The following is a 23,344-nucleotide window of genomic DNA, read 5'->3' on the forward strand; positions in this document are numbered from 1 at the left end:
GGAAATCCACTCTTCGAAGTTGATGAAGCCATCACTAGTGAACATTTCACGAATTAAAATAAATACAAATCATAGTCCTTAGAGAAAAATAATTTTGTAGAATTCATTCTTGGACTTCCCTGAGTCCAAGCACGTCTCATAATTATGGCTAAGGGTTTGTTTACTTTCTTTGCTGCCTCTTTTAATATAACTGGATAGCTTCCATCCACCCCAGGTGCCTTTCTTATGTTTATCTTCAACAATTTCTCCTCCACTTTATTCTCAGTTATTACAAGATTATCTAGCTTATTGCCAGAGTTTAATACATCTGTGGCATTCTCCTCCCCGAATAACTCCTCATGTCAGAATGTAGATGTAAAATATTCGTTTAGTTTGTTAGCTACCTGAGTAGGATCATCAACAGTTGAACCATCAATATCCAGTGGACCAATCTGATTCATTCCCTTCCTTCTAGAGTTTATACAGGGTGTCTCAAAAACATTGGTACAAACGTTTAGGGGAGGTAGGTAACATCTAAAGGAATGTGAATCGCATAGGAACCCATAACCGGAAACGTCACCGTAAGTCGGTACACGGCGCTGTTCATCTGTTCGGGAGAGGGAAATTTTCTGGTTTACTCATTCAAGCAGTAGTCGCCGCACGAAGAGCATGCATTGATATACGAACTCTGAGCTGGCAGACATGCACCTAGTGTATGGATTAGCAGAGTGCAATGGACGAGCCTCTCAACGAATTTATGGAGAACGCTTCCCACACAGACATGTACCGGACCACCGTTTGTTTGTGCGTGCGCATCAAAATTTGTGCGATTATGGGTCATTTAGAGGTAACAGGAGTAGTGCGGGCAGACCACGTTCGACGCAAACTCTCGCCATGGAAGAAAGTGCGTTGAATGCCGTTCAGAATAATCCTACTACCAGCACACGTGCCGTTGCCTCTGCCTTACGAGTGTCTCGTTGCAGTGTACAGCGTGTCTGGCACAACGATTCCTTACACCCCTTTCATCTCCAAAGGGTTCAGTTACTGCTCCCCAAAGATCATCCTGCATGTGTGGCTTTTGCGCAGTGGTTTTTCCAAGAAAGTGTTCAAGACTTGAATTTTCCAGTCTATATTTTGTTCACGGATGAGGCTTATTTCACTCGGGAAGGCTTATTCAATCAGCACAATGCTCATGTGTGGGCTCACGACAACCCACACAGTGTGCGCCCCCATGCGGCACAGTCGGTTCGCAATAAATGTGTGGGCAGGTACGGTCGGTGACTGCTTAGTCGGTCCATACCTGTTACCATCCCGCATAAAATCCGCTAAATATTGGATCTTTCTTGAACAAGTTCTACCAAGTTACTTGACGATGTTCCAGCAAATGTGAGACGCAACATTTGGTTTCAACATGACGGGGCGCCTGCCCATTATGGAAGGTGTTTTCTTAACCATTTGAACAGGCGTTTTGGGCGTCGATGGATTGGCTGTGGTGGACCCGTTGCCTGGTCCCCACGCTCACCTGATTTAGCGAGCCTTGATTTCTTTCTGTGGAAGGGCCCTCAAATCTATCGTGTATGACTCGCCTGTGGAAACGGAAATGGATCTCGTGGCGAGACTCGTCTGCGCTGCTGCTACTGTCAAAGAAACTCCAGGTGTGTTCGACCGTGTCCGCCAATCCATGCTACGTCGGTGTCACGCATGCATCGCGTCTCATGGTGGAACCTTCGAGCATCTGTTGTAACATCATGAAATGCATCCATCTCGTACTCCATTGTTAATATTATGTCAAATAAATGTTTGCCACTAATTACTGTCTTGTGTCATTTCTGCTTCTTGTGCCTCTGCTACAGGCGCCTCCGTAGCCAGGTGGGCAGGAGCAGCAGTGCGTAGCACACGCTTCTTGATTAGACCGGGGTTCGAGCCCGTCACCACCAAATACGGAGGATGCGGAAAGGTCAGGGAATGACCACCGCACATCCCGGAGCAATATGGCCTTAGTTGCTAATGCTCCTAAAAACCAAATAACAAACAAACAAAACAAACAGCCTCTGCTACTACTTTACCTTGACGTTTCCGGTTGTGGGTTCCTATGCGATTCACATTCCTTTAGATGTTACCTACCTCCCCTAAACGTTTGTACCAATATTTCGGAGACACCCTGTATAAGTAAAGAACTCTTTGCTGTTTTTCTTTGCATCCTTTGCCAAAGATTTCTCGTAATCTACCTTTGCCTGCCTAACCTCCTTTGTGACTTGGTTACAGACCAGCTTATATCTGCCATAGGCTTCTGTGTCACGTCTTAATTTGTATGTATCCCATGCATTTTTCTTCTCTGCCATATGTCTCATTAGTTCATCTGACATCCATTTAGGCCTAAACCTTTAACAATATTTCTTAGTTGGCATGTAAAGCCTAGTAGCTTCAAAGATTAATTCTTTGAATGCTTCCCATTTTGAATTTGTTGTTGGTAACGTCATCAGTTGGTCCCACCGCATAGAATTTAAATACTGTCTCAGACCTTCGTAGTCGCCTTTACGAAAGCAAAAACCCTTGCCTTTACCCCTGATGGTAGTTGCCTCTTTGAATAAATCCCATTTGAGCACACTGTGATCATTGCCACCTAGTGCAATGATCACAGTACACTTTATCTGCAGATTCTTAATGCATGAAGAATCACTACTGATAATCAGATCAAGAGTATTACTCCCTCTAGTTGCCTCCCGAACATGCTGATGTAGAAAACAATCATCCGATAAATCCACAAAAGCCTTGCTAGTGTGTGAGTGACCAACCCACAAATTCCAGTCAATCTCTGGGAAATTAAAATCCCCCATTCTAAGACTCTCTGATTTACTGGCCCACTCTATTTCTCTACACAAGTGCTCATTATACGCATCAGATTTATCAGGCCTATAACACACACCTACTCTTATTTTCCCTTTTCCACTGCTTATGTCACACCAAACAGACTCAAAATTGCCTTGTCCACCAACATCAATTGGATACACTTCCTTAGATTTTATGTGTTTCTTAACTAACAGCATAACCCCTCCTCCCTTCCCGTCCTGTCTATCCTTTGTGTACACATTGTACTCCCCAAATTCCAATTCTGCACTGCTTATATCTGTGTGACACCACGTCTCTAATATCCCGACAACATCTTCCTTTGATGTCTTGACTAGCACTTCAAGATCATCAAATTTATTAACTATACTCCTAGCATTGGTGTACATGCAAGGATACATGCACCTGTTCCTATTCTTAGTTACCCTAACACAGCTCATGTATTTTCTTGTTTCACGACTTCCAGCAATTCCTGAAATCCCCAGCAACTTGCTTTCCGGGCTGCTGCTCATTTCAATAGAAGCAATGCAAGAATCACTTTGGCCTCTGCCTGCGGTCACTACTAACCTTTTAGTCTATGTATCCCCCCAAGGCTAGCAGTTTTCCGACCCACCTCACTCTACCTTGATAGCATCAGAAAATATTCTTGCACCCTTTCTATTAAAGTGTATCCCATTCCTGTAGAAGTAGTCTCTCCTGTTAACAAGCACAGATCAGACAGAAAAAATTCTACCCCTTGAGCCTTGCACAATCTCTCCAGGGGCGAATTTATCGACAAGGCACTCATCATATACTCCCTCATATCGCGTCTGGACAGAATTGCAAACACTTTCAAATTCAACCCTACCTCATGACTTTTTTTCAGCATTGATCTGTACTTATTAAGTAATTCCGCTGGTCTCCTACTCTTAATGTCATTAGCGTCAACGTGTACAACTATATCACCCTTTTTGTGCTCTCAAAAGATGATATCTGCTCTACAACGTCATCAACATTTGCCCCTGTCAGGCATACCCAGTTCCCATTCCACCTATCCTGTTTGCACAATACGTTTACCGTTTCCCTGACAGTAGAGTCACAGGCTACAACTAGTTCCTGTGGGGCCAGCGCATTTTGCCTTGGGGGTTGCCGCTATGTTGCTGTGTCCTTGATATGAGGAAATACTACTCAGCAGAGCTAAGAACGATTGTTCCTAATAGTGAGTCAGCAATGTTATCCCAGTTCTATGACTAAAGTCGTTTTCCCACCCCTTCATTAAAGAATTTCGTAATACACTTGGATCCACGTGACTGGTAGCAGTTGTGCAGAAGAAAATCAGTTCCATACTCCCGGCGTCATGAAAGAGGAATCGTGTTTCGTACAGTTTAATTTAGTATTTTCTCTTCTTATCTGGCCTAAGAGTCACGTGATCTTTCATTTTATCGCATTCTCCGACGAGCGAGCGTTTGCATTTCACCACTTGCTCTTGTAGGTTGTGAAACTGTGGTGTCGATTGGTGTTCGGATATGATTGAACTACTACTCGCCGTCATTTTCCTTCTTTCATTCGCTTCTCTACTTAAAACAGGTACAGTTTGAGTGCTGTTATGTTTATTTTCCGTATGTTGTTGTTATTTGGTTTTTAGGAGCATTAGCAACTAAGGCCATATTGCGGTGGTCATTCCCTGACCTTTCCGCATCCTCCGTATTTGGTAGTCACGGGCTCGAACCCTGGTCTAATCAAGAAGCGTGTGCTACGTAGTGCTGCTCCTTCCCACCTGGCTATTATTTTCTGTAGTGCAATTGATGGGTATTTTATGATTGTAATGGAAACTTAAGCTGGTTGGAACATTATATAAAAATAAAATTCACGAATGGAAGCCTAATCCAGAGATAAAAATACTATCTACAAGATTATTAATACAGGCATTAATACTTTAAAAAAGGAATTAATTTTTCACTCAAAACTCGACTGAAAAGAACAGTAAAAATTGCACCACCTACAAAAGGACAATTTCGTCTTTTCAAACGGATAGCAGTTCACAAGTCACTATGTTGATAAGGGGTCAAGACTGGGTGCCAAGATTCGTTCGTTTTAATGTGAAAATGAGGAAAAATATTAATAATTTCATCACTACTACTTTACAGAGTTTAATGGGAAGATTAACGTCCAGTTAGTGTTGTTTGAGAGATATCTGGGAGCATCTAACCCTTGCCAAATATTATATCATCTTCATAGTAATCGAAGAACGAAAGTTCCGTTAAGAATTTTTGGGCTATACATTCGCTTTCAAATTCGTTTAATGTTAGGATATTTACGATCGCTGAAAAATTTAAACTGAACTGCTATGTACCTGTTGCTATATGGTTTTAAGCGAATCAGCAATTTAGACCATATTGCGCAGTATATAATATGTCTGTAAATTGTGTGTCTGGGGTCGATTTGCTATTTGATGGACGAGAAACCCGAGTTTTTGGGTGAAAACACCATGCTGCCCTCTCCTGAGACCAACTCAGCCTGGCGTTGTGAAAAAACCCATGAATAATCCACGGGTTATTGACGGGATTCGAACTCAAGTCTTTTCCACCCGGTGTGTAGACGACGGTGATTATGCCAACTGTGCTACCCACGATGGCTGCTATGTAGCAGCTGGAATTATGGTTTTTTGGGATAAAAATTAAATCAAACTTCGTCGTTCTGAAAAGAAGTTATAGGTATAGCCCTTATCCTAGTCGCCTCCTGGGCTTTCGCTCATATGCAACTTAGAAGTGGGAAATATATTATGTTCTCTTTTCTTACAGAAAAAAAAAATGGTTTAAATAAATGAATCCTAATAAATTGAATTTAGCTAATCAGATAACTTGGTATTACCTGTGCGAATGTTCAAGAAAAGTGGCTGTTGCATTACGAGATTTATTTATTGTAAGATTTGGTCAAAACCATCATCAATTTTCTGCCCGAACTTGCAGAAAGCGTCCGATATCATCGATGGCTTTGCTTTATTAGTGTTCAAGAGAACGATCTATAATTTTTTATACATTTCATACCAACTACGAGATACTGTTCAAGACCTAAATGAATGTCAGTTGTAGTGAAAAGACTCGTGGAAGAGAAAAAAAAATGCATGGGGATGCATATAAATGATTAGGTGATACAGAAGCCTAAAGCAGATATCAACTAGTCTACAATAAAGTCATAAAGAAGTTAAGCAGATTACGAGAAGTCTCTGAAAAGAATGCAAAGAAAAGTAGCAAGGACTTCTATGCTTATGTAAACATTAGAATGAAGAGAAGAATTCATATCTACTAGATAAATCGCATTGGTCCACTAGATATGAATGTTTTAACAGTTGATGATCCTATTCAGTTTGCTGACAAACTGAATAGATATTTGGCACTTATATTCACACATGCGGAATCTTTTAGGAATGGGATGTCAGAAGTGTATCAAATTCTAATTGGGAGCTGGAAGACAATTATTGAATTCAAACGTAAACAAGGCACGTAGGGTGGATGGGATCTATCCCATTATATTAAGGGAGGCAACAAAAGAGGTAAGCAAACCTGACACCACCCCTGGATTAGAATTAGAACTATGGATTAAAATGTGGAAATGTATCTTCAGTTCTCAAAGGGACATCAAAGTGTGACGAGTAATTACTGTTAGCTTGACTTCTGTTTCAGGGAAAATAATGAAGTCACTGGTTAAAGAAGCAGTGCAAGACCATCTTGTCAGGAATGCAGTTATACTTATGGTAACTGCATGGATTTGTTAAGGGGCGATCTAGTCTTACCAATCTGATTGGTTACTATGATGCACAAAGCAAACGGATGCAAAAAGTAATTTTGATATCCAATATACTTGGATTTCAAGAAAGCTTTTGATAGTGTTGCACATAGAAGACTGCTGTACAAATTGGAGCAGTGTTTTTTTTTTTTTTGTGTGTGTGTGTTTTTATGAAAACTCCAAACACAAAAGGTATCAAAACCTATAGTACTTAGTACCGTGCGGGGACTGAATGACAGGTTACTGCTGTGAACAAAGGGGCGGCTGAATGGGAAGACAGAGAGTGGTTTCCAATGGGCACTACTATTCTAGGACTAATGCTATTAGGGGAATCCTCCAGGGTTCAGTGCTTGGCCCATTATTTTCTGTATTTATTAATCATATTGATGAAGATATATCTGGCTTAATGTCTAAGTTTCCACATAATAAAATATTTGCAGGGTCGTTAATCGCAGTAATCAGGATATGCTGTCTTACCAAGATCTAGACAAATTAGGCAGATGGGCTGCGAAGTGGCAATTTAAGTTTAATATTGACGACAAATACAAAGTACTTCATATGAGCAGCAGTAATCCCAGATTAACATACCATGTTGTACTAACATACAACAGTGGAGAGTACATTCTGTAAGTATATTAGATAGTATGAATCAGAGCTGTAATACTCAATATGTTCTACGTTGATAATAATATTAGTAAATTAATAAGAGGAGTTTACCTCAATATAGTACGTGGAACACTTCCGTATGATACCCTCCAGAAATTAAAACGGAAAAAACGAAAAAATCGACAACTTACCGGTACATTAAAGTAAAATATAAATAATTAAAGTAAAATGTAAATAATTAAATAATCAATTTAACACAATTCAAAATCAATTCAAAACAATTAAAATTCAAATTAACGCAATTAAAACAATCTAACGAAAATATTCAAAACGATTTTCCTTCCTGAAGCTGACAATGCTTTTCGACCGACTGTCGTGATCACAGGAATGAAAATTACCGGATCAGGCTAAACCTGCAACTTAAATAGTGATTATGTGTCTTCGCGCATGCGCGTAAAGGTCCACGCATCGGAGATCAAATATGGCCGCCGAACATTAACAGAATTCTCGTGTAATTTAATTTCAACGGTTTCTGCAATTAATAGTCGCGTATAATTACGTTGAACGTTAAGTATTTTGGCCTCGTTAAATAAAAAAGTATGTTTTTCGTTAATGGCATGAAAGGCTAATTCTGACGCTGCTGAACGAGAAGCACGAACTGAGGCTTCGTGTTGATTTACACGAATATTAAGAGAAAACCGCGTCGAACCCTGGTAAGACGAGTCGCAATCACCGCAAGAAATGTTGTATACTAGATCATTAATTTGAGTTGCGAACGCGGAAAGAACCGAGCGATTGTTCAGTATAGTGTGTAACTTCCGTATAGGCCTAGCTATAATTTTAAATTCGGTATCTTTAAAGAATCTGTTAAGTTGTTTGTGCCACTGTTCAACATATGGGACAGAAATAAAGTATTTTTTGATATTACTATTGTTGATTGGTGTAGTATTTTTTATCCTATCCTTAGCTTGTACCCTAATTCGATTTATTGTGTTAATGGGATAACCCCTGTTCAAGAATCTGCTAGTTAATATTTGTATTTCTGAGTCCAAAGCAGAATCCGTCGTTGAATATTTATAGGCATTTAGAAATTGATTAAAGATAATCGACCTTTTGTAGGTGAACGGGTGGTAGCTATTATAATGAAGAAGCATACCGGTGTTTGTGGGTTTTCGATAGATGCTAAATTGTATTTTGTTCGAGTCCCGGGTAAGCGTGAAATTTAGAAAGTTTAATGACTTAGTATCCGTATCTTCCCTTTCCAATGTAAATTTGAGTCTAGAATGAATATTATTAAACGAATGTAAAATGTCTTGGATAGTACTACTATCAGTAATAACTAGAACATCGTCTAAATACCTCCCATAGTATGTGATACGGGGACGAAAAGGTGTCAAATGTATCTGCTCAATCGTTGAGAGATAGATCTCTGACATTAAGCCACTCAGGCTCAAACCCATTGGTAATCCAAAAATTTGTTTGTACACCTTGTCTCGAAAGGTGATGTAGTTAGCCTCAGCTAATAGTTTAATTAAGTTAAAAATTTCCTTAATGGGCAGCTTCGTATAATTAATCGGTGTCGAGTTTTTATTTAACATATCCCAAATAATATCTAATGTGTATTCAACGTTTACATTCGTATATAATGAGGTAACATCTAATGAGAATAAATTGTCATTGTCGCCGAGTCTACAGTCTTTAAGATTATTAAATAATGTATCGTAATTCTTAATCCCAAATTGTATAACCTGTCTAAAAGGTTTTATAATGTTATACACATGTGTGGCTAAGGATGAAAATGCCGAGTTCCTGTAGGAAACAATAGGTCGAATCGGAAATCCAGGCTTGTGTAATTTTACCTGACCAAAAAGTGCAGGAATATTGTATGTTCTGGACTTCAATTCCTTCAACTGAACCATAGTAATGTAGTCGTTTTTTCGATATGTGGTTAACGTTTTATTGTATTGATTTACCAAATTGGTAAACAGTGTCGGGTCCACTTCACAATAAGTGGAGCTATCAGATACAACTGAATCTAACTTATTAATATAATCATGTTTATCTAGTATTACCACTGTATCTCCTTTATCTGCCCTCTGTATAATAATGTCCTTATTTTCTCGAAGTTCTCGTAAAGCTGAACTGTCATGTGTATTCAATTTAGGAAGTCGCGTTTCTTTTATGTTATTTACTACTTGGTTAACTTGTTGAATAAATACATCTTTTTGTGGAACACTACGAAGTCCAAATTCAATATCAATTACGCATTGTTTTTTTGGCAGCTTTCGAGGTGGTAAATTATAATTTAATCCTTTGGATAAAAGTGAAATCTGGTCCTGCGATAGTGTACACGAGGAAAGATTTGTAACCTGTTGATATGTTGGTTCGTTGGATACTGGGTGAGGGGGTGTTCGTGAACTAGCCGACATATTCTGTGGTAGTGCGTTATGTGTCTGTGGGGGGGATGTCACCCAACTCGTGTGAACTTGGTCGCAAGCTCGCGACAATGTGTTAGAATTCGCATGAACGTGTCTTGAACTATTCGATAATGTTTGCAACTTATTAACGTGTCTGTTTTTTATTTCTGAGGCTTGTGCTTCCCGTCGCAAATCTATGGAGGTCTTCAATACAGACCAATCGTTCGGATGTAGATAATTTTTTAATTTATCGCGAAGCTTCCTAACCTGGGAAAGGTATTTTTGTTTATCCGAATATCGAGATTTTAAGGCAAGCTTAACAATATTACGTGATGTCGCCAGTGATAGTTGTTTTATGCCTGAAATTTTTTGATTTAAATTCACCCTGGCAAACTTCGGAACGATGTTGTTTTGAAGGCAATATTTTAGGAAAGAAATATGGTAATTTTGGGCCGAGTACCTTAGTGTAGATTTAATGTAATTTTGTACCAAGCCATTCAAAAAATCTCCCATAATTGTGTGTATCGATTGTATACTACTGGAGAGACAGGAAGTGAATGAAATAGTCAATAAGAGTTTGAAAATTAATTAGATAGTATGAATCAGAGCTGTAATACTCAATATGTTCTACGTTGATAATAATATTAGTAAATTAATAAGAGGAGTTTACCTCAATATAGTACGTGGAACACTTCCGTATGATACCCTCCAGAAATTAAAACGGAAAAAACGAAAAAATCGACAACTTACCGGTACATTAAAGTAAAATATAAATAATTAAAGTAAAATATTTTACTTTAATTATTTATATTTTACTTTAATGTACCGGTAAGTTGTCGATTTTTTCGTTTTTTCCGTTTTAATTTCTGGAGGGTATCATACGGAAGTGTTCCACGTACTATATTGAGGTAAACTCCTCTTATTAATTTACTAATTCTGTAAGTATACAGAATGTACTCTCCACTGTCCTCAGTTAGTACTCAGGACGGTGGAGAGTGAAAATAGACCTGAGGGTATTCCTGAGGTACAGTCAGATATGAAGTTTTCTGATTAGTGGAGACAGACTGCCAGAACAGTTCCTATTGTTTTGTCAACAATAATACACAGCAATTTTGCGAGCAGAGATAAGGAGGTGGTTGTTGTATAAGACAATGGTCAGGTCACATTTTGAGTATTGCATACAGATTTGGAAACTTCATCTTAGAAAGGGTGTGGATCTGTTGGGACGAGTGCAGAGAAGAGCAAAAAGATTGGCGAGGGGAACAAAAGGGTGCTCTTACGAATAACGGCTTTAATTCTACAAAATATGGCGTCGAGAGAGAGAGAGAGAGAGAGAGAGAGAGAGAGAGAGAGAGGGACTAGGCACAGGCGAGGAGATCTGATCGAGATGTTTAAGACTTTGAACGGATTGAGTAAGCTCATGGAATTCTTTCTCTTTTTTAGATGACAGATATGAAAAGGCATAAATTGAAACTGAGAAATGATGATTGCAGGATAGGAAGTTGTGCGGAAATTTGCCTTCAGTCAGCGGGTAATTTATTGTTGGAACAAACTTCCATCTAGTGTTGTGGAAGCGGGTAGTTCGAATAAATTCAATGAAGAATTAGCCTAATATTAGAGGGGATAATTTTGGATAAGCGATAATTTGGAAGTGATCGACAACACATGAAATTGGTCACTGCTAATACAAATACTAACTATTCGCAATATGTCTAGTATTATCCGAAACCGTTGACCTCTAAGTAAAAAAAAAGCCTGTCATATTAGGGCGACGCAAGAGTTACCTCATCTGTCCATCTACATTACTTTCATAAACTGTACGTTCTCTGGTCGATTTGTCCATTTTGCTGGAAGAAAAAACCAAGTTTCCAGGGGTAAAAAATCTTGCTTATCCACGCATTTTGTAGGGTTTTAGGAACATCAGCGACTAAGGCCATATTGCTCCGTGTATACTATCTGAAAATTGTGTGTTATATGTGGTCAATTTTTTGTTTTGCTGGGCAAAAAAACTCCGAGTTTCCAGAGGAAAAAACCAAACCATGCTAACCTTATCTGAGACCGATTAACTTGGCCACATTGTGAAAAATTGCTCACGTCATTGAAGAGATTCGTACTCGGGCTTGTTCCACCTGATGTGCGACGAACATTACATGAGTTGACGTCAACCTCTGAGTAGTGTCTTCATCAAAGTAACAATAGCTTACATTCTGAAAATAGGGAAGGGTGCTGACAGATTTTCCCCTGCATGTTAAGTGACCGCTGGCTCAAAGAACGAGTTGCGTACGTGAATCAGAAAATAGACTCTGCCTGCATGTTTGCTTTACTATAACACGTCTGAGGCACAGTATTAATCATCACAGTCTTTCCAACACCGATTGCAAAATACCCGGGATCGAATCCTATCAATGACATGAGAAAGTTTTATCGACGTTTTTCACTCAGTAGCTGAGTTAGTCGCTTTCAGGTGGACAGCAAAGCTTCTTCTCCCCAGAAATCGGGTTTTTCGTCCAGCAAAACAAGCAAATCAGGACATAATACACGTGGGCATGTAGTTAGTTCTTGGCTGGCCCTAATATGACAGTTTTTACTAACACACGTCAAGAGTTGAGGATGTACTGTCATATAAAAATGAAATATAAGCGTTAACTGGGAATTAAACAGCAAAAGCAGCACGTGTGAACGCTCACTGATTCGAGAAGGACATAGCATGGCTTTGTATATTTTGCTGTGAATCAGAAATTATTTCCTACTAATTTTGCGAAAACTTTGTTCCTCAAACTCGATTTGGTTTATATTTCATGAAAAGTGAACTTTTTTTGCTGACAACTCTGAGCACAAATTTGGATATTAAAGTGAATAAAAATAACAGGGAAACGAAGCCCATTCGGGATTTAAAAAAAAAAAAATTAAATGACTTTCAACGGATGTAATTTAACTTAGGCTTCTTTGGGTTCCATCTTGGCTGAATATCGAATGCTCATCTTTCTTTCTTTCTGATATTTCTTGTTTTGTGCCGCCTTTCAATTCAGATACATTAATTAGAACAATATCATGTACATAACACAGTGATATCGTATACTAAAATACGAGCAGATCTCTTGGCGCAATACTTTTTTGTACAATATTGTATTTTGGAATGTACAGAGGGCATCTAATATTCAAGATAATGAGTCTTATTTTGAAGTAACTTAACGACATCCTAGAATTTTTGGTATCGAATGCCTGTGATTCACATCGCTTTTAGCAAGAGTAAACATTAATTATTTCAGACTGAAGATCAAAGTTTAAAAATTTGCAGGGTGTGAAGAATTATCAAAGCTCTACGCATTCTGCTAATATCTACAAGTATTTCATGCAGAGAATGCCGTATCAGAAAGTACCAAATTCGACTTAAACCTGATTATCCTGTATTATTATAAAATACCTAAGATATTCTTTTCTTTCAGGAAAATTGAAGCGATTGGCTGCGTATCTTTATGTTAGGACACATAGAAACTTAATCAAACGCAGGTTCGATGTATATGACTCCAATGGCATAGATTCAAGAAATTTATCCATTGTTACACCACTGGAAGAGAAACTGGCAGAATCACCACAGGATGAAAATCACATCAAACAGGCAAGCGTAAAACAAGATTTTTCTTATTTCAAACATCAATTCGTAATGTTTATTGATGATAATTGCTGAGAGATACCTGTGAAGTTCTTCTCCTGTTTTCTAGGGTCGAGATGACGTCTGCTTCTACGGAGTGAATTCAAAGAAAGAGTATTTAGTTGCTCGCATATCGCGAAGATGTGGCGAAGTCGAAGCGTGGCTTCGAATAACCCTGGCTAATGGAAAGTCATATGAATTACCATGCAATGCGAACGTTTCTCCTGACACCCACCCGCCGACATTCTCAGCTAAAGGCCTGAAGCTTCAATGCCTCTGTCCCATGAGAAGATGGCGATTGTTCTTCAACGGGATGTTGAAGTAAGTTGATTTACTAAGTTTCTTTTTTAATAATCTGGAATCTGTTATTAAAATGTTTTTTGCATGGCTTTCTGGGTATATTTCAATCAGAAGCAATTCTTTATAGGTAAATAAAAATGCATACAAGAAGTGAGTGTATAACTAACATCTTTAATGAATTAAAATCATATACTGACATTTTGTTTCAAAAATTACAAAATGTGGGTTATACTTTGATTTAAATGATTAATAAAAGATTAATCGTTTAAATCAAATTATAACCCACGTCTGCGTATACGATAAATTTTTGAATTTCTTATTTATCTAGAGATAGGAGCTTTTTCAATACTGCTATTTGCAGTTTCATAGCCTCTCTATTGGTTTCATCTGGCGCTTTAAAATTGATTATCTTTCCTCACTATGATATAGAGTCGTTGAAATAACTGAATATCATTTGTGTGGTTTACTTCAAGGCTTTGTGTGCAGCTGAACGACAATATATCTAGTATAACTGTATTAAATGAAATGATATAACAAATTATGGGTAAATCCTAGAAGAATTATAAGTGTTGTAGCTAGGAAAAAATCGTAGCGGAAATGTTAGTGGGTATTTCGGATCGTAAAGCATAGTGAATACTAAGATAGCAACTCAGCCCTTAAGTAATGAATCCTGTTAAGTTTTCTAGAATTGTATCAAACAACGCCTCGCAGTCTTACGAGAGAAAAATCTTATAACCCTCGTCCAATACCGTCAAAGTCTCTCATGGTACGAAGAAAAACATCCATAAGTTTTGTTCGACCCAAGGTGAAGTATTTTTTTGATTTCTGTCTAGAATACTTGTCGACAACTGAAATCAAAACCAGGCATTTGTTTTTCACATGGCGTGAGAAATTCGTCGTGTGCTCTCCGCTACTCTGCTGATAAGAGTCCTTAGAGAAGAAAGTAAAACTTGTTATAAGTGCCAAGATTATATATGTATTAGTTATTTGCATAATTTTCTTTTTACTGAGCGACGGTGTAGAACTACCATTGTAATATTCGTATTAATAGTAGTAGTGGCAAATGACGCAGGGAATCAATCTTAAAAAGCACCAGCCAAAAAATAAAATAAAAAAAAATCCTCATCACCTGTCCATCCCCTCCAATAATTACTCTAGTTTTTCCTTGAATTAATTCAAACTATCCATTTCCACAAAAACAGATGGAAGTTTTTTCTTACAATGAACTACCCTCTGGCTGAAGGCAAACTTCCGCACATCTATTCTACAACCGTCCTTCCTCAATCTGCTTCCTCAATTTGAATTTATGCCCCCTTATGTATATATTCTGAACAAGAGGAGGAGTCCCATCATCAGTGAGTTTTCTTAATCCATTCAAAGCCTTAAACACCAATTTCTTGGTAAGAACTCCCTTTTGTTTCTTTTACCAATCTCGTTGCCTTTCTCCACACCCATTCCAGCAGATCTATATCTTTCCTAAAAGGACGCCTCCAGATCTGTATGCAGTAGTCAAGAAAGAGCCTAACCATGGCCTTATACAAGAGGATAATCACCTTCTTATACTTACTAGCAAAATTCCTGAATTTTGCTAGTAAGTATAAGAAGCTGTCCTGACAGCCTGTCTGCACAGCACACAGAATTTCATCTCTGACTGCACAATTACCCAAAGATCTTCATTTTCCACTAAACTGAGTGCACTACCACACAGTTCGATTATTGCTACCCATATGCAGTACTTTGCATTTGTCAACGTTAAACTTCAACTGCCATTTCTCAACCTATCTGCCTAATGTTTCTTAGATCTTTTTTGCAGCAGCTTACCTTGATTACTGCCATTAGCCGCCCTGCCAACCTTTGTATCATCTGCAAGATTAGACATTAAATTTTTTAATTACTTTTTTTACTGAACATATAAACGAACTAATACTAGCATCGCTTTCCCATTCTCCCTCATGGTTCTACGAATGGTTCTACAGTTCCGACAGAACATCGTATCAGGATCTATATAATCGTGAGGGGATATGTGCACCTTTAATTTTTGTAACAGGGGCTTGTGATCAATGTTTTTACTTGTCATTTGCAACGTGTATAATATTTCTTTTCCTCATTTAGAGAAATATCCAATGAAAGGAGGGATGACTCACAGAACTATGCTCACGTCAAATTTTCCTTCATGTAAGTATTTAATAATGCTTATACTTGGAAAATTAGTTTTATTTAGTGGGTGCTGAAAAGCGTCCTTTGAAATTGAATCACTTATATCCGTTGAAATAAATCTGTCAGTGGCAAATTAATATTTATAGAATACTTATGAGAGTAGTATAGTGTTTTAAAATGTAAATGCTTCAAAGTGGTAATGATAACTGTATATTTAATCGTGATTAAACATCCTTCTTCTTTGACTAATTGTTTGTTTTCTTAAAGCTGGACAGTCTCGTGTACTTTCTTTGACTACACCAGTGATATCGACCCCACACACCTGGCCGAAGCCATGGCAAAGGAGAAATGGGAAGGATATTTTCCTTCTCTTTCCCAGTAAGTATGAGTTTTTTTTAAATTTTAAATACAATGGATGAGTTTTCACTAAGTTGCATTTATGTATTTTCAATACGCAAACATATTAAATTAAATGGAAAAATGGAAAGTGTCTTTCGGTCTTAGTTACAGAATTCAGTACATATGATGGATACGTATCGAATACAGTATTCAATTCAATTCGTATTGAATACTGTACTAATCTCATGAACGCTAAATATATTACACATTACCATATGGTTCTCTCAATAGAACATGCTCCATTGAAACGCGTCATTAGACTTCAGAATATAATGAATCATTCTTTTTTTTACCACAGATTTCAGAAGGCGATGAACGGATACAATCAAGCAGGGATGTTCCTAGGGACTGTAAGTGTGGACAGCGAGGAACAGGAGATGTACCTGTGGGGCACAAGGGCCCGTTTCTTGGGTAAGTCTTTTCAGTTCGTTCACACTTTGTACGAAACGGTTCCTAGCCGGAATTCACCTTTCCATTTTTTTAGGCAAAAGAAATCATTAACAACAAGGTAGGGAATTTGTTTCATGCGATTTCGAATATTCCATTCTGCTCTCAGCGGCGGTCCATTCAAAGAAGCTACAGAAGCGCCTCTTCCTTAGCTTTTTAAACTTTAAAATTGTAATTTAATAATTAGTAACATTTGAAATTTAGTGTCTTGTTTTTGTAAAACTGGTCCATGAAGCTGTTGTCCTGAGACTTCTCCAATAAAAATCATAGTACGAGGCTCCCTCATTAATACCATTCTTTTTTTCATTTGTTGGTATACGCTTCGTGCTATCATCGCACACACACTCAAAAACTGATCGCCGCCTGTGTGAAATACAATGCAAAGTCAGCTCAATGTAGCTTATATAAAATGGAGGCAGATGCTTTGGTAATATGTGCGATACTTGGTTTAATGTACTAACTCTAAGAATGCGCTGTGCTATCCAGAAGGGCTGATCAGTCAAAAGAGATGTCAACAAATATGACATCGATGACATCTTTACATTTTTTGTTTCTCACACACCACCTCTGCCACCTCTCAAAAAAATAAAATAAAATAAAATAATAACTAAATAAACATAAACCTTACAAATTTACAGGGCTCTAAGAAACAACAGATTGCATATTATGTTTTGCGGCGAAATTAATTATTTCTTGTCACAATTGGGCACCAAATGATCCCATAGAAGATTACAGCCTGCCAACCCCCCCCACACACCGTTTGAATGGAATCTCAGGCGTATTTTAGCTAAATTTTATTTACTATACTAAAATAATCAAAAAATTAAATAAAGAACACACATTCGGCAAATTAAATAATCATATCGCTTGCCGAATTAGTTTCTAAACTATTTTTCTGCGGTGAGAAAGAATTTATCATAAGGTGAAATCGTCACTCATCACATAGAAATTAGGATATCGTCTTGTTAAATGCCAATATCGGAGTGAAATCAGAATATAATAAATCCTCAGAGATATTTTGAGGATTTATTATATTCTTTCCATACATCTCGAATGGGTTTCATGAATCTTAGCTGTTAAATTGTGTTGCACATATAAAATACAAACAAGGAGTGTGTACAGTCGAATTCTTCAAAATCCGACAACCTTGTGACTTGATCCCTCCTGGATCCTATAATTTTCCGGATTTTCTCTGTTGAAACTTATTATACATAGTATTGTACAAGCACATCCTATATAGAGAGAAAGATGGCGTACAATGCAATTTTGATTAGAAGTTTTAGAGGAGAATATGAAAATTCCTTCGTATTCAATTTGGGTACAAAAAAGTTCCATAATCCATCCAGGCTTCTCTAATTAGAAAACTTAATTATAAAACTAAATTACATTATTTAATTGTAAATATTTTATTAATTTTCTTACAATTAATATTACAATAAACATGTAATGAAAGAATTAATAATAGTAACTTTTTAAAAGAATAATTTCCAATTCCACAGGTCACTCCGATCATTTGGAAGGCGGATATTTTAGGCATCTGTATGGATTCTCTAAGGTAAGCAGCACTTTAACTTGATGTCTTCTCTTCGTACAAAGGCTTTTGGGTGAAAGTTTGTCTCTACTGTTTTTAACACGAAAAGAGGTAGTTAGGTAAAATTTCCCGAAGTTTTCTAGAAGACATTATATAATTGTTTTCTAGATAAAAGTAGAAGTTTTATTTCGACGTTTTACTATCTCGTTTCTTCATCGTAGGGATTATTCATCCTTTTTATCTCTATAATGCCATATGTAGTTGTTTTCGAAGCTGAACGTTGAAGCCAAATATAAGTTACCATGGCCAAATGCTGGGTGCTGCGTACGTTTTCTGTCTCAACCTGACAAAGTGAGGCTGGAAGGTGAGCCCAACATCCCAGGTGAGGCCTGGGTCTTGAAACAGGTAACAAGAAAAAATTCAATGTATTGCGTATCGGGATGAAAATTATAGTTTGCATATTCATTGCTTTCTTTTCTTTTTCTCCCTTTTTTTGCTGTATCTTTTTTCTGTGATCTGGATACACTGTCTCCAATTTGGGAAGCCGGAACTTCATAAAACTACAGCCTGCATAAAACTACAGCCTACAGCCTTCATAAAACTACAGCCTTTCAGAGGTTACTACGTAACCTCTGAAATCAGAGATCAAATTATAGATGGATAGCAGCGCTGCTTTGAGAGGTACATAAATAATAAATTTTTTGTTTATACTCCGAGACGACCACACGGTCAGAGACTATCACAAGATAGAGAGAATAATACAAGAAACAGCACCATATTTATCAGTCACGGGCTTGAATCCCGGTCACCCAATGCTCATATAAGAGGACAGCATATTCAGGAGAGAGGGATGCGAAGCAGGAAGGAACGAAAGAAAAGACTGCCTTCTTCCAGAGCTTTACCAGGATGCTGTAGAGGGTATGTTCATGCGTCATATAGTAAATACTATTATTAATAAATCCCAGCACCTGTTGAAAGCGGGTATGGAATGAGGAATAAAGCAACACTTTTCACAAATCAGATGTATTCATCTCGGTGTGGCACATACCTAAGGAAAGTTTCAAGCAGATTGTACCCGCGACGTTCTGTGATAGAGCTTACTGCGTTCAAGTTCGGGCAGGACTTCTCCACATGGCTTAGGCTTGGCTCATTGATGGTTGTAAATGAAATCACGCATTCTGTCGTATCTAGTAGCAGGTCATACGACATTCAGGAATTTCTGCCCTTCCTGCATTGTAAAATACTGCAGAAATGCAGCTTTTGCTCTAGCCACACTCGTAAATGCAGCAATAAGGGAATAATTCTTACGCCAACTTTTTATACATTTTTCGTCTTTCTACCAAATTTAGTATTTACTAATATCCATCACGATTCCACTATAGACAATACGTTTATGTATTTATTGTCTTTGAAAATCGGGACTTATAATTAATTATAAGTGAACTATAATCGTACTTATAGTTCTCTTATTGAAATATTTAAACATTGTTCGTTCACACGAAGCAGTTTTCTAATTGATTTCTCTATCTGATTACAGAACGGCACCGTGATTCACGTCAGCGAAGTAAACATCCCTCGAATAGTTAAGAGGTAAGAATTCTATTAGGTCACGTCAACGTGATTGCAAATAGTCAAGCAAATTGTTTTCTTGCCATAACTGTTTATTCGAAAACCAAATATCTCAAACGAACTATTCATAGATAATTTCCTTCTTTTCTTTTATTGGTTCTTTCAGTTTAAAATTTGGTTCCATTGTGCAGACTGACGGCAATATGTATTCAATCCAGAAGTATTACGACTTGAAGTCACCGATAGAGAAGGGCTCCAATGATTTTCGCTGCCATTTCTGTGCTGGTAAAGTATTTGTAGTAATCTCTGATTATCCCCCCCCCCCGAACACATTATCCTAATATTCAAATATACCGATGCCTCATCACCTTAACTGCCTCGATCCTTATACTAAAAATTCAAACTTATTCATTCATATATATATTAAGTTATTAATTGTAGAGTGCACCTGATAGTTGATTGCAGATTTTGATTTTTTTCTATTTTGTTTTAAACTTTTTCCCCATAGGCAGCCGGTCCTACGAACTGACTACTAAATTCGATCCCCTATTCGTTCAATCAAGAAATGGCCATTCATTTCGGGAAACGGTTAAACCAGTCACGTTCCAACTGAATTCGTTTACTGGCCAAGGAGTAATAGTGGAAGGGTAAGTGAAGAAACTGTTATTTTACCTTTTGAAAATAAAAGGAAAACAAACGAGTGACAAATTGGTTTTCGAATTAATAATCGTAAGATATAATAAAATTAATGTTCTATAGCTTGCTTATATGAGCTTGAGATATCCAAATCTAAATAGATGCCAGCTCTCTGTAGGGTTAATGTTGTTTGTAAAGAGATATAGGAGTGTTCTAATAGCAGAGAGACCAAAGTTGTTGGTGTGGACCTAGAGTGTTATGATTTGACATTTTATATATTGCATAAGTGGTATTACCTAAACGACTAGGATCACTTGTAAGATTGGTTGTGCTGCTGTTCACTAAAACTGAATTCAGGTTTTCTCATGTTGTGAGATCATCAAAATCTGTTTAATGGTCTCTTTATATATTTGATTCAGTTTATTTGAATGGCTCTCAAGCCAAAAGCGTGTTTATGATTTAGATCTGTCGTTTTATAGCATGCATTAAAATTCTCGTGTCCTATTATCGTTAAACCATTCGATTTCACGTATTTATTTATATTTACTTTTATTTTAGGTGTCACTTTACTGTTATGTTCTATTCTTTTATTAGCTGTTATTTTCTTTTCTTTCGGGTGTTTGATGTTTTAATAGTTTTTTACTTATATTTTTTTTTGATAGTGCATTCACCAAGCAGCTCTCAAGGAATAGTTCATTGCAGAGAAATACAGTAAAAAAAGGTAAGCGTAATAACTTCTTATAATGCCTTAATTCGACTTCAATAATAATAAAAAATTTCCATCTAATTTTAAAAATTAATGAACATTCCACATCATGAACGACTGCATCGATCTTCGCATCTGCATCAGTTGCATTGACTGCGCAAACGTTCAGGAATTAAGGTCGTGAATTCTATGTGAAGATTTTCATTTTGTCACTGGCCCTGAATTAATTTTCATTAATGATGCCTTTCCAAGTAAATGTAGATATTCCCTGGAAGGAATATCCTCGCTGTATATATTCCTTCAAAGTGAGGATATTTATCGGATGGAGTGGTCGCACTCCATCCGATATTTGGAGCCAAATCTTTGGCTTTAAATCCGATTGAGCATTTAAGAACACTTTAGAGAAACGGGGCAAATCTCAGATTTCTACGTGCTAAGATTTCTCTTGTGGAGAAATGAGATTTATTATCATAAGATATTATCGCTAGATTAGGTTATCTGTGTGTTCAGCGCAGACGAACTGTGGTCTATGAAGTACCAATATACTTCGTCTTCATTTTTCAGTCAGTTTACTAGAAGAAAAGCCAAAGTTTCGTGGAGAGGAAAAAAAACCAAAATCTCCAGTGAAACGGACTAATTCAGCCACATTAAAAAAACTCTCATAAAAATTTCTCTCGCCTTTGACGGGATTCACACTCAGTCTTTTCCACCGGTCGTGAGAGGACGATTAGACCATTGTGTCACCAGTGAGGACCTTATTATCGCCTTGTACACAGCATGAAATCTCGTTTGGTTGTTCGCTGTCGGGAGATGATCATACTAAAAATTTTTCTTGATTATTTCTTGTGTCTGCGCAGTAGCACAGTGGAATCCTCACCGTCTTCCCAACACCGAGTGGAAAAGGCCCGGGTTCGAATCTAGTCGATGACGCGAGGAACTTTTATGGGCTTTTTTCACTGCCTGGCTGAGTTAGTCAGTCTCAGGCGTAGATAGCAAGGTTTCATCCTCAGAAACGGGATTTTTGTCCCGCAATTTTCAGATACAATATACATTGATATATGAATCAACATTCCGGGTGACCCTAATGCAATAGTTTTTTTTTATTATCTCTTGTAGAGGAATGATTTTTAACACTAAAAGACTCCAAAACCTTATGAACAACATTAGAAACCGTTGTGAGAACTATTTGATTGTCAACAGTGATTATACTTCCATAAAGCGGCTGACTTATGCAGGATGGCCCTGCACTTTGGATAGTCATGATCTTATGAGAAATCTTTTTGATTCACGCAAAGTAACATATTTAATTTCCACCTCGACATAATTGAGTCTTATAATAATACTCTCCCACAAAAGATTTTATAGAATTCCACGAAGTATATATTTTTCTTTATATCTCAGATTTTGTGGTTGTAAACGAACTTTTGGACCCACTGATATTTATAGACATGATGGTGTGGCTATCAGCGAGCATTTCGGACATTATCATTGCACATAGCGTTTGTGCAGTATCTGTCATTTCTTTGTTTAAATTCACAATTTTCCCAGTCGTGTAATTTTCGTATTTTGTGGACCGTGATTTATTTATTCCACCATATTAAACATATATCAAAAATACTCAGTATATGCGAATAGTGAATCTACTCTTTATTATAATATACAATATATTTAAGAAATAGAAAGGCGTGTGCTCCAAATGCGTCCAATTTAAGTATTTAATGCTTTGGTTCCCTGATATTATAGTCTCAATGATACAGAACGTTCACCTTTTCACTATTTTGTGAAATTGAATTTGAACGTGTTTTACTGATAGCATTTTTGGCAAGTGTATAAATCAGCTTTTCTCAACCTTTTTAATAGCACAGCCGCCTAAAGTTCAATAAATTTCCTATAAATTAACCTATAAATCACGTGTTTATACTGTATACACATACTCTTCGAAAACAAAGTACTATAAAATATGAAATAAAATATTTAAAATCAATCATAAAACGTTTTGCTTCAGTTTATTTTGATTCACAAATTTCTTTCAAAACTCACAGGTTGAGAAACACTGGTTAAATCAATTAAATCAATGTTTCCTGACACTTAAAAACATTTTCAGATTCATCGTCGCCTTTGGTTGTGAGATTTACGGATCCTCGATGTCAGTCAGTAGAGCTTTCAGGGGGCAAGGGGGCCTCCCTGGCAAAATTGACGGAAATTAGTCAGATGGAAAATAATGTGCGTATCGTCTTAGCTACTATTATAAATCATTTCGATTGCATTTCTTGATTTATTTTTCCATTGAGTAAAGCGTATCATATGCAAATTAAAAGGTTATAAACGATACT

General features: G+C 37.3%; 1 protein-coding gene across 1 annotated transcript; it reads left to right on the plus strand.

The window, feature by feature from the left end:
• The first annotated feature begins 4,856 nt into the window (after nucleotides 1–4,856).
• Nucleotides 4,857–23,285, plus strand: LOC150080562 (uncharacterized). Its single transcript, XM_090380737.1, has 12 exons — nucleotides 4,857–4,977; nucleotides 13,061–13,233; nucleotides 13,337–13,587; nucleotides 15,679–15,741; nucleotides 15,991–16,101; nucleotides 16,421–16,533; nucleotides 18,069–18,124; nucleotides 19,638–19,690; nucleotides 19,836–19,954; nucleotides 20,178–20,316; nucleotides 20,968–21,026; nucleotides 23,116–23,285. Exons 1-12 carry the CDS (start codon nucleotides 4,857–4,859, stop codon nucleotides 23,283–23,285), a joined length of 1,428 nt encoding a protein of 475 aa, XP_090236863.1.
• Nucleotides 23,286–23,344: the final 59 nt, after the last annotated feature.

Source organism: Mastigoproctus giganteus, chromosome 9 (genome assembly GCF_048544385.1).
Source record: "Mastigoproctus giganteus isolate SK-2022 chromosome 9, ASM4854438v1, whole genome shotgun sequence".
Lineage (NCBI taxonomy): Eukaryota > Metazoa > Arthropoda > Arachnida > Uropygi > Thelyphonidae > Mastigoproctus > Mastigoproctus giganteus.

Bases quoted from the DNA above. Each gene is read 5' to 3' on its own strand.
- LOC150080562 (XM_090380737.1), top strand. From the start codon at position 4,857: ATGTTGATAAGGGGTCAAGACTGGGTGCCAAGATTCGTTCGTTTTAAT. The intron at 16,102-16,420 runs GTAAGTATGAGT...TTTTTACCACAG, and splicing joins TATTTTCCTTCTCTTTCCCA to ATTTCAGAAGGCGATGAACG. The intron at 20,317-20,967 runs GTAAGTGAAGAA...TTTTTTTGATAG, and splicing joins CAAGGAGTAATAGTGGAAGG to TGCATTCACCAAGCAGCTCT.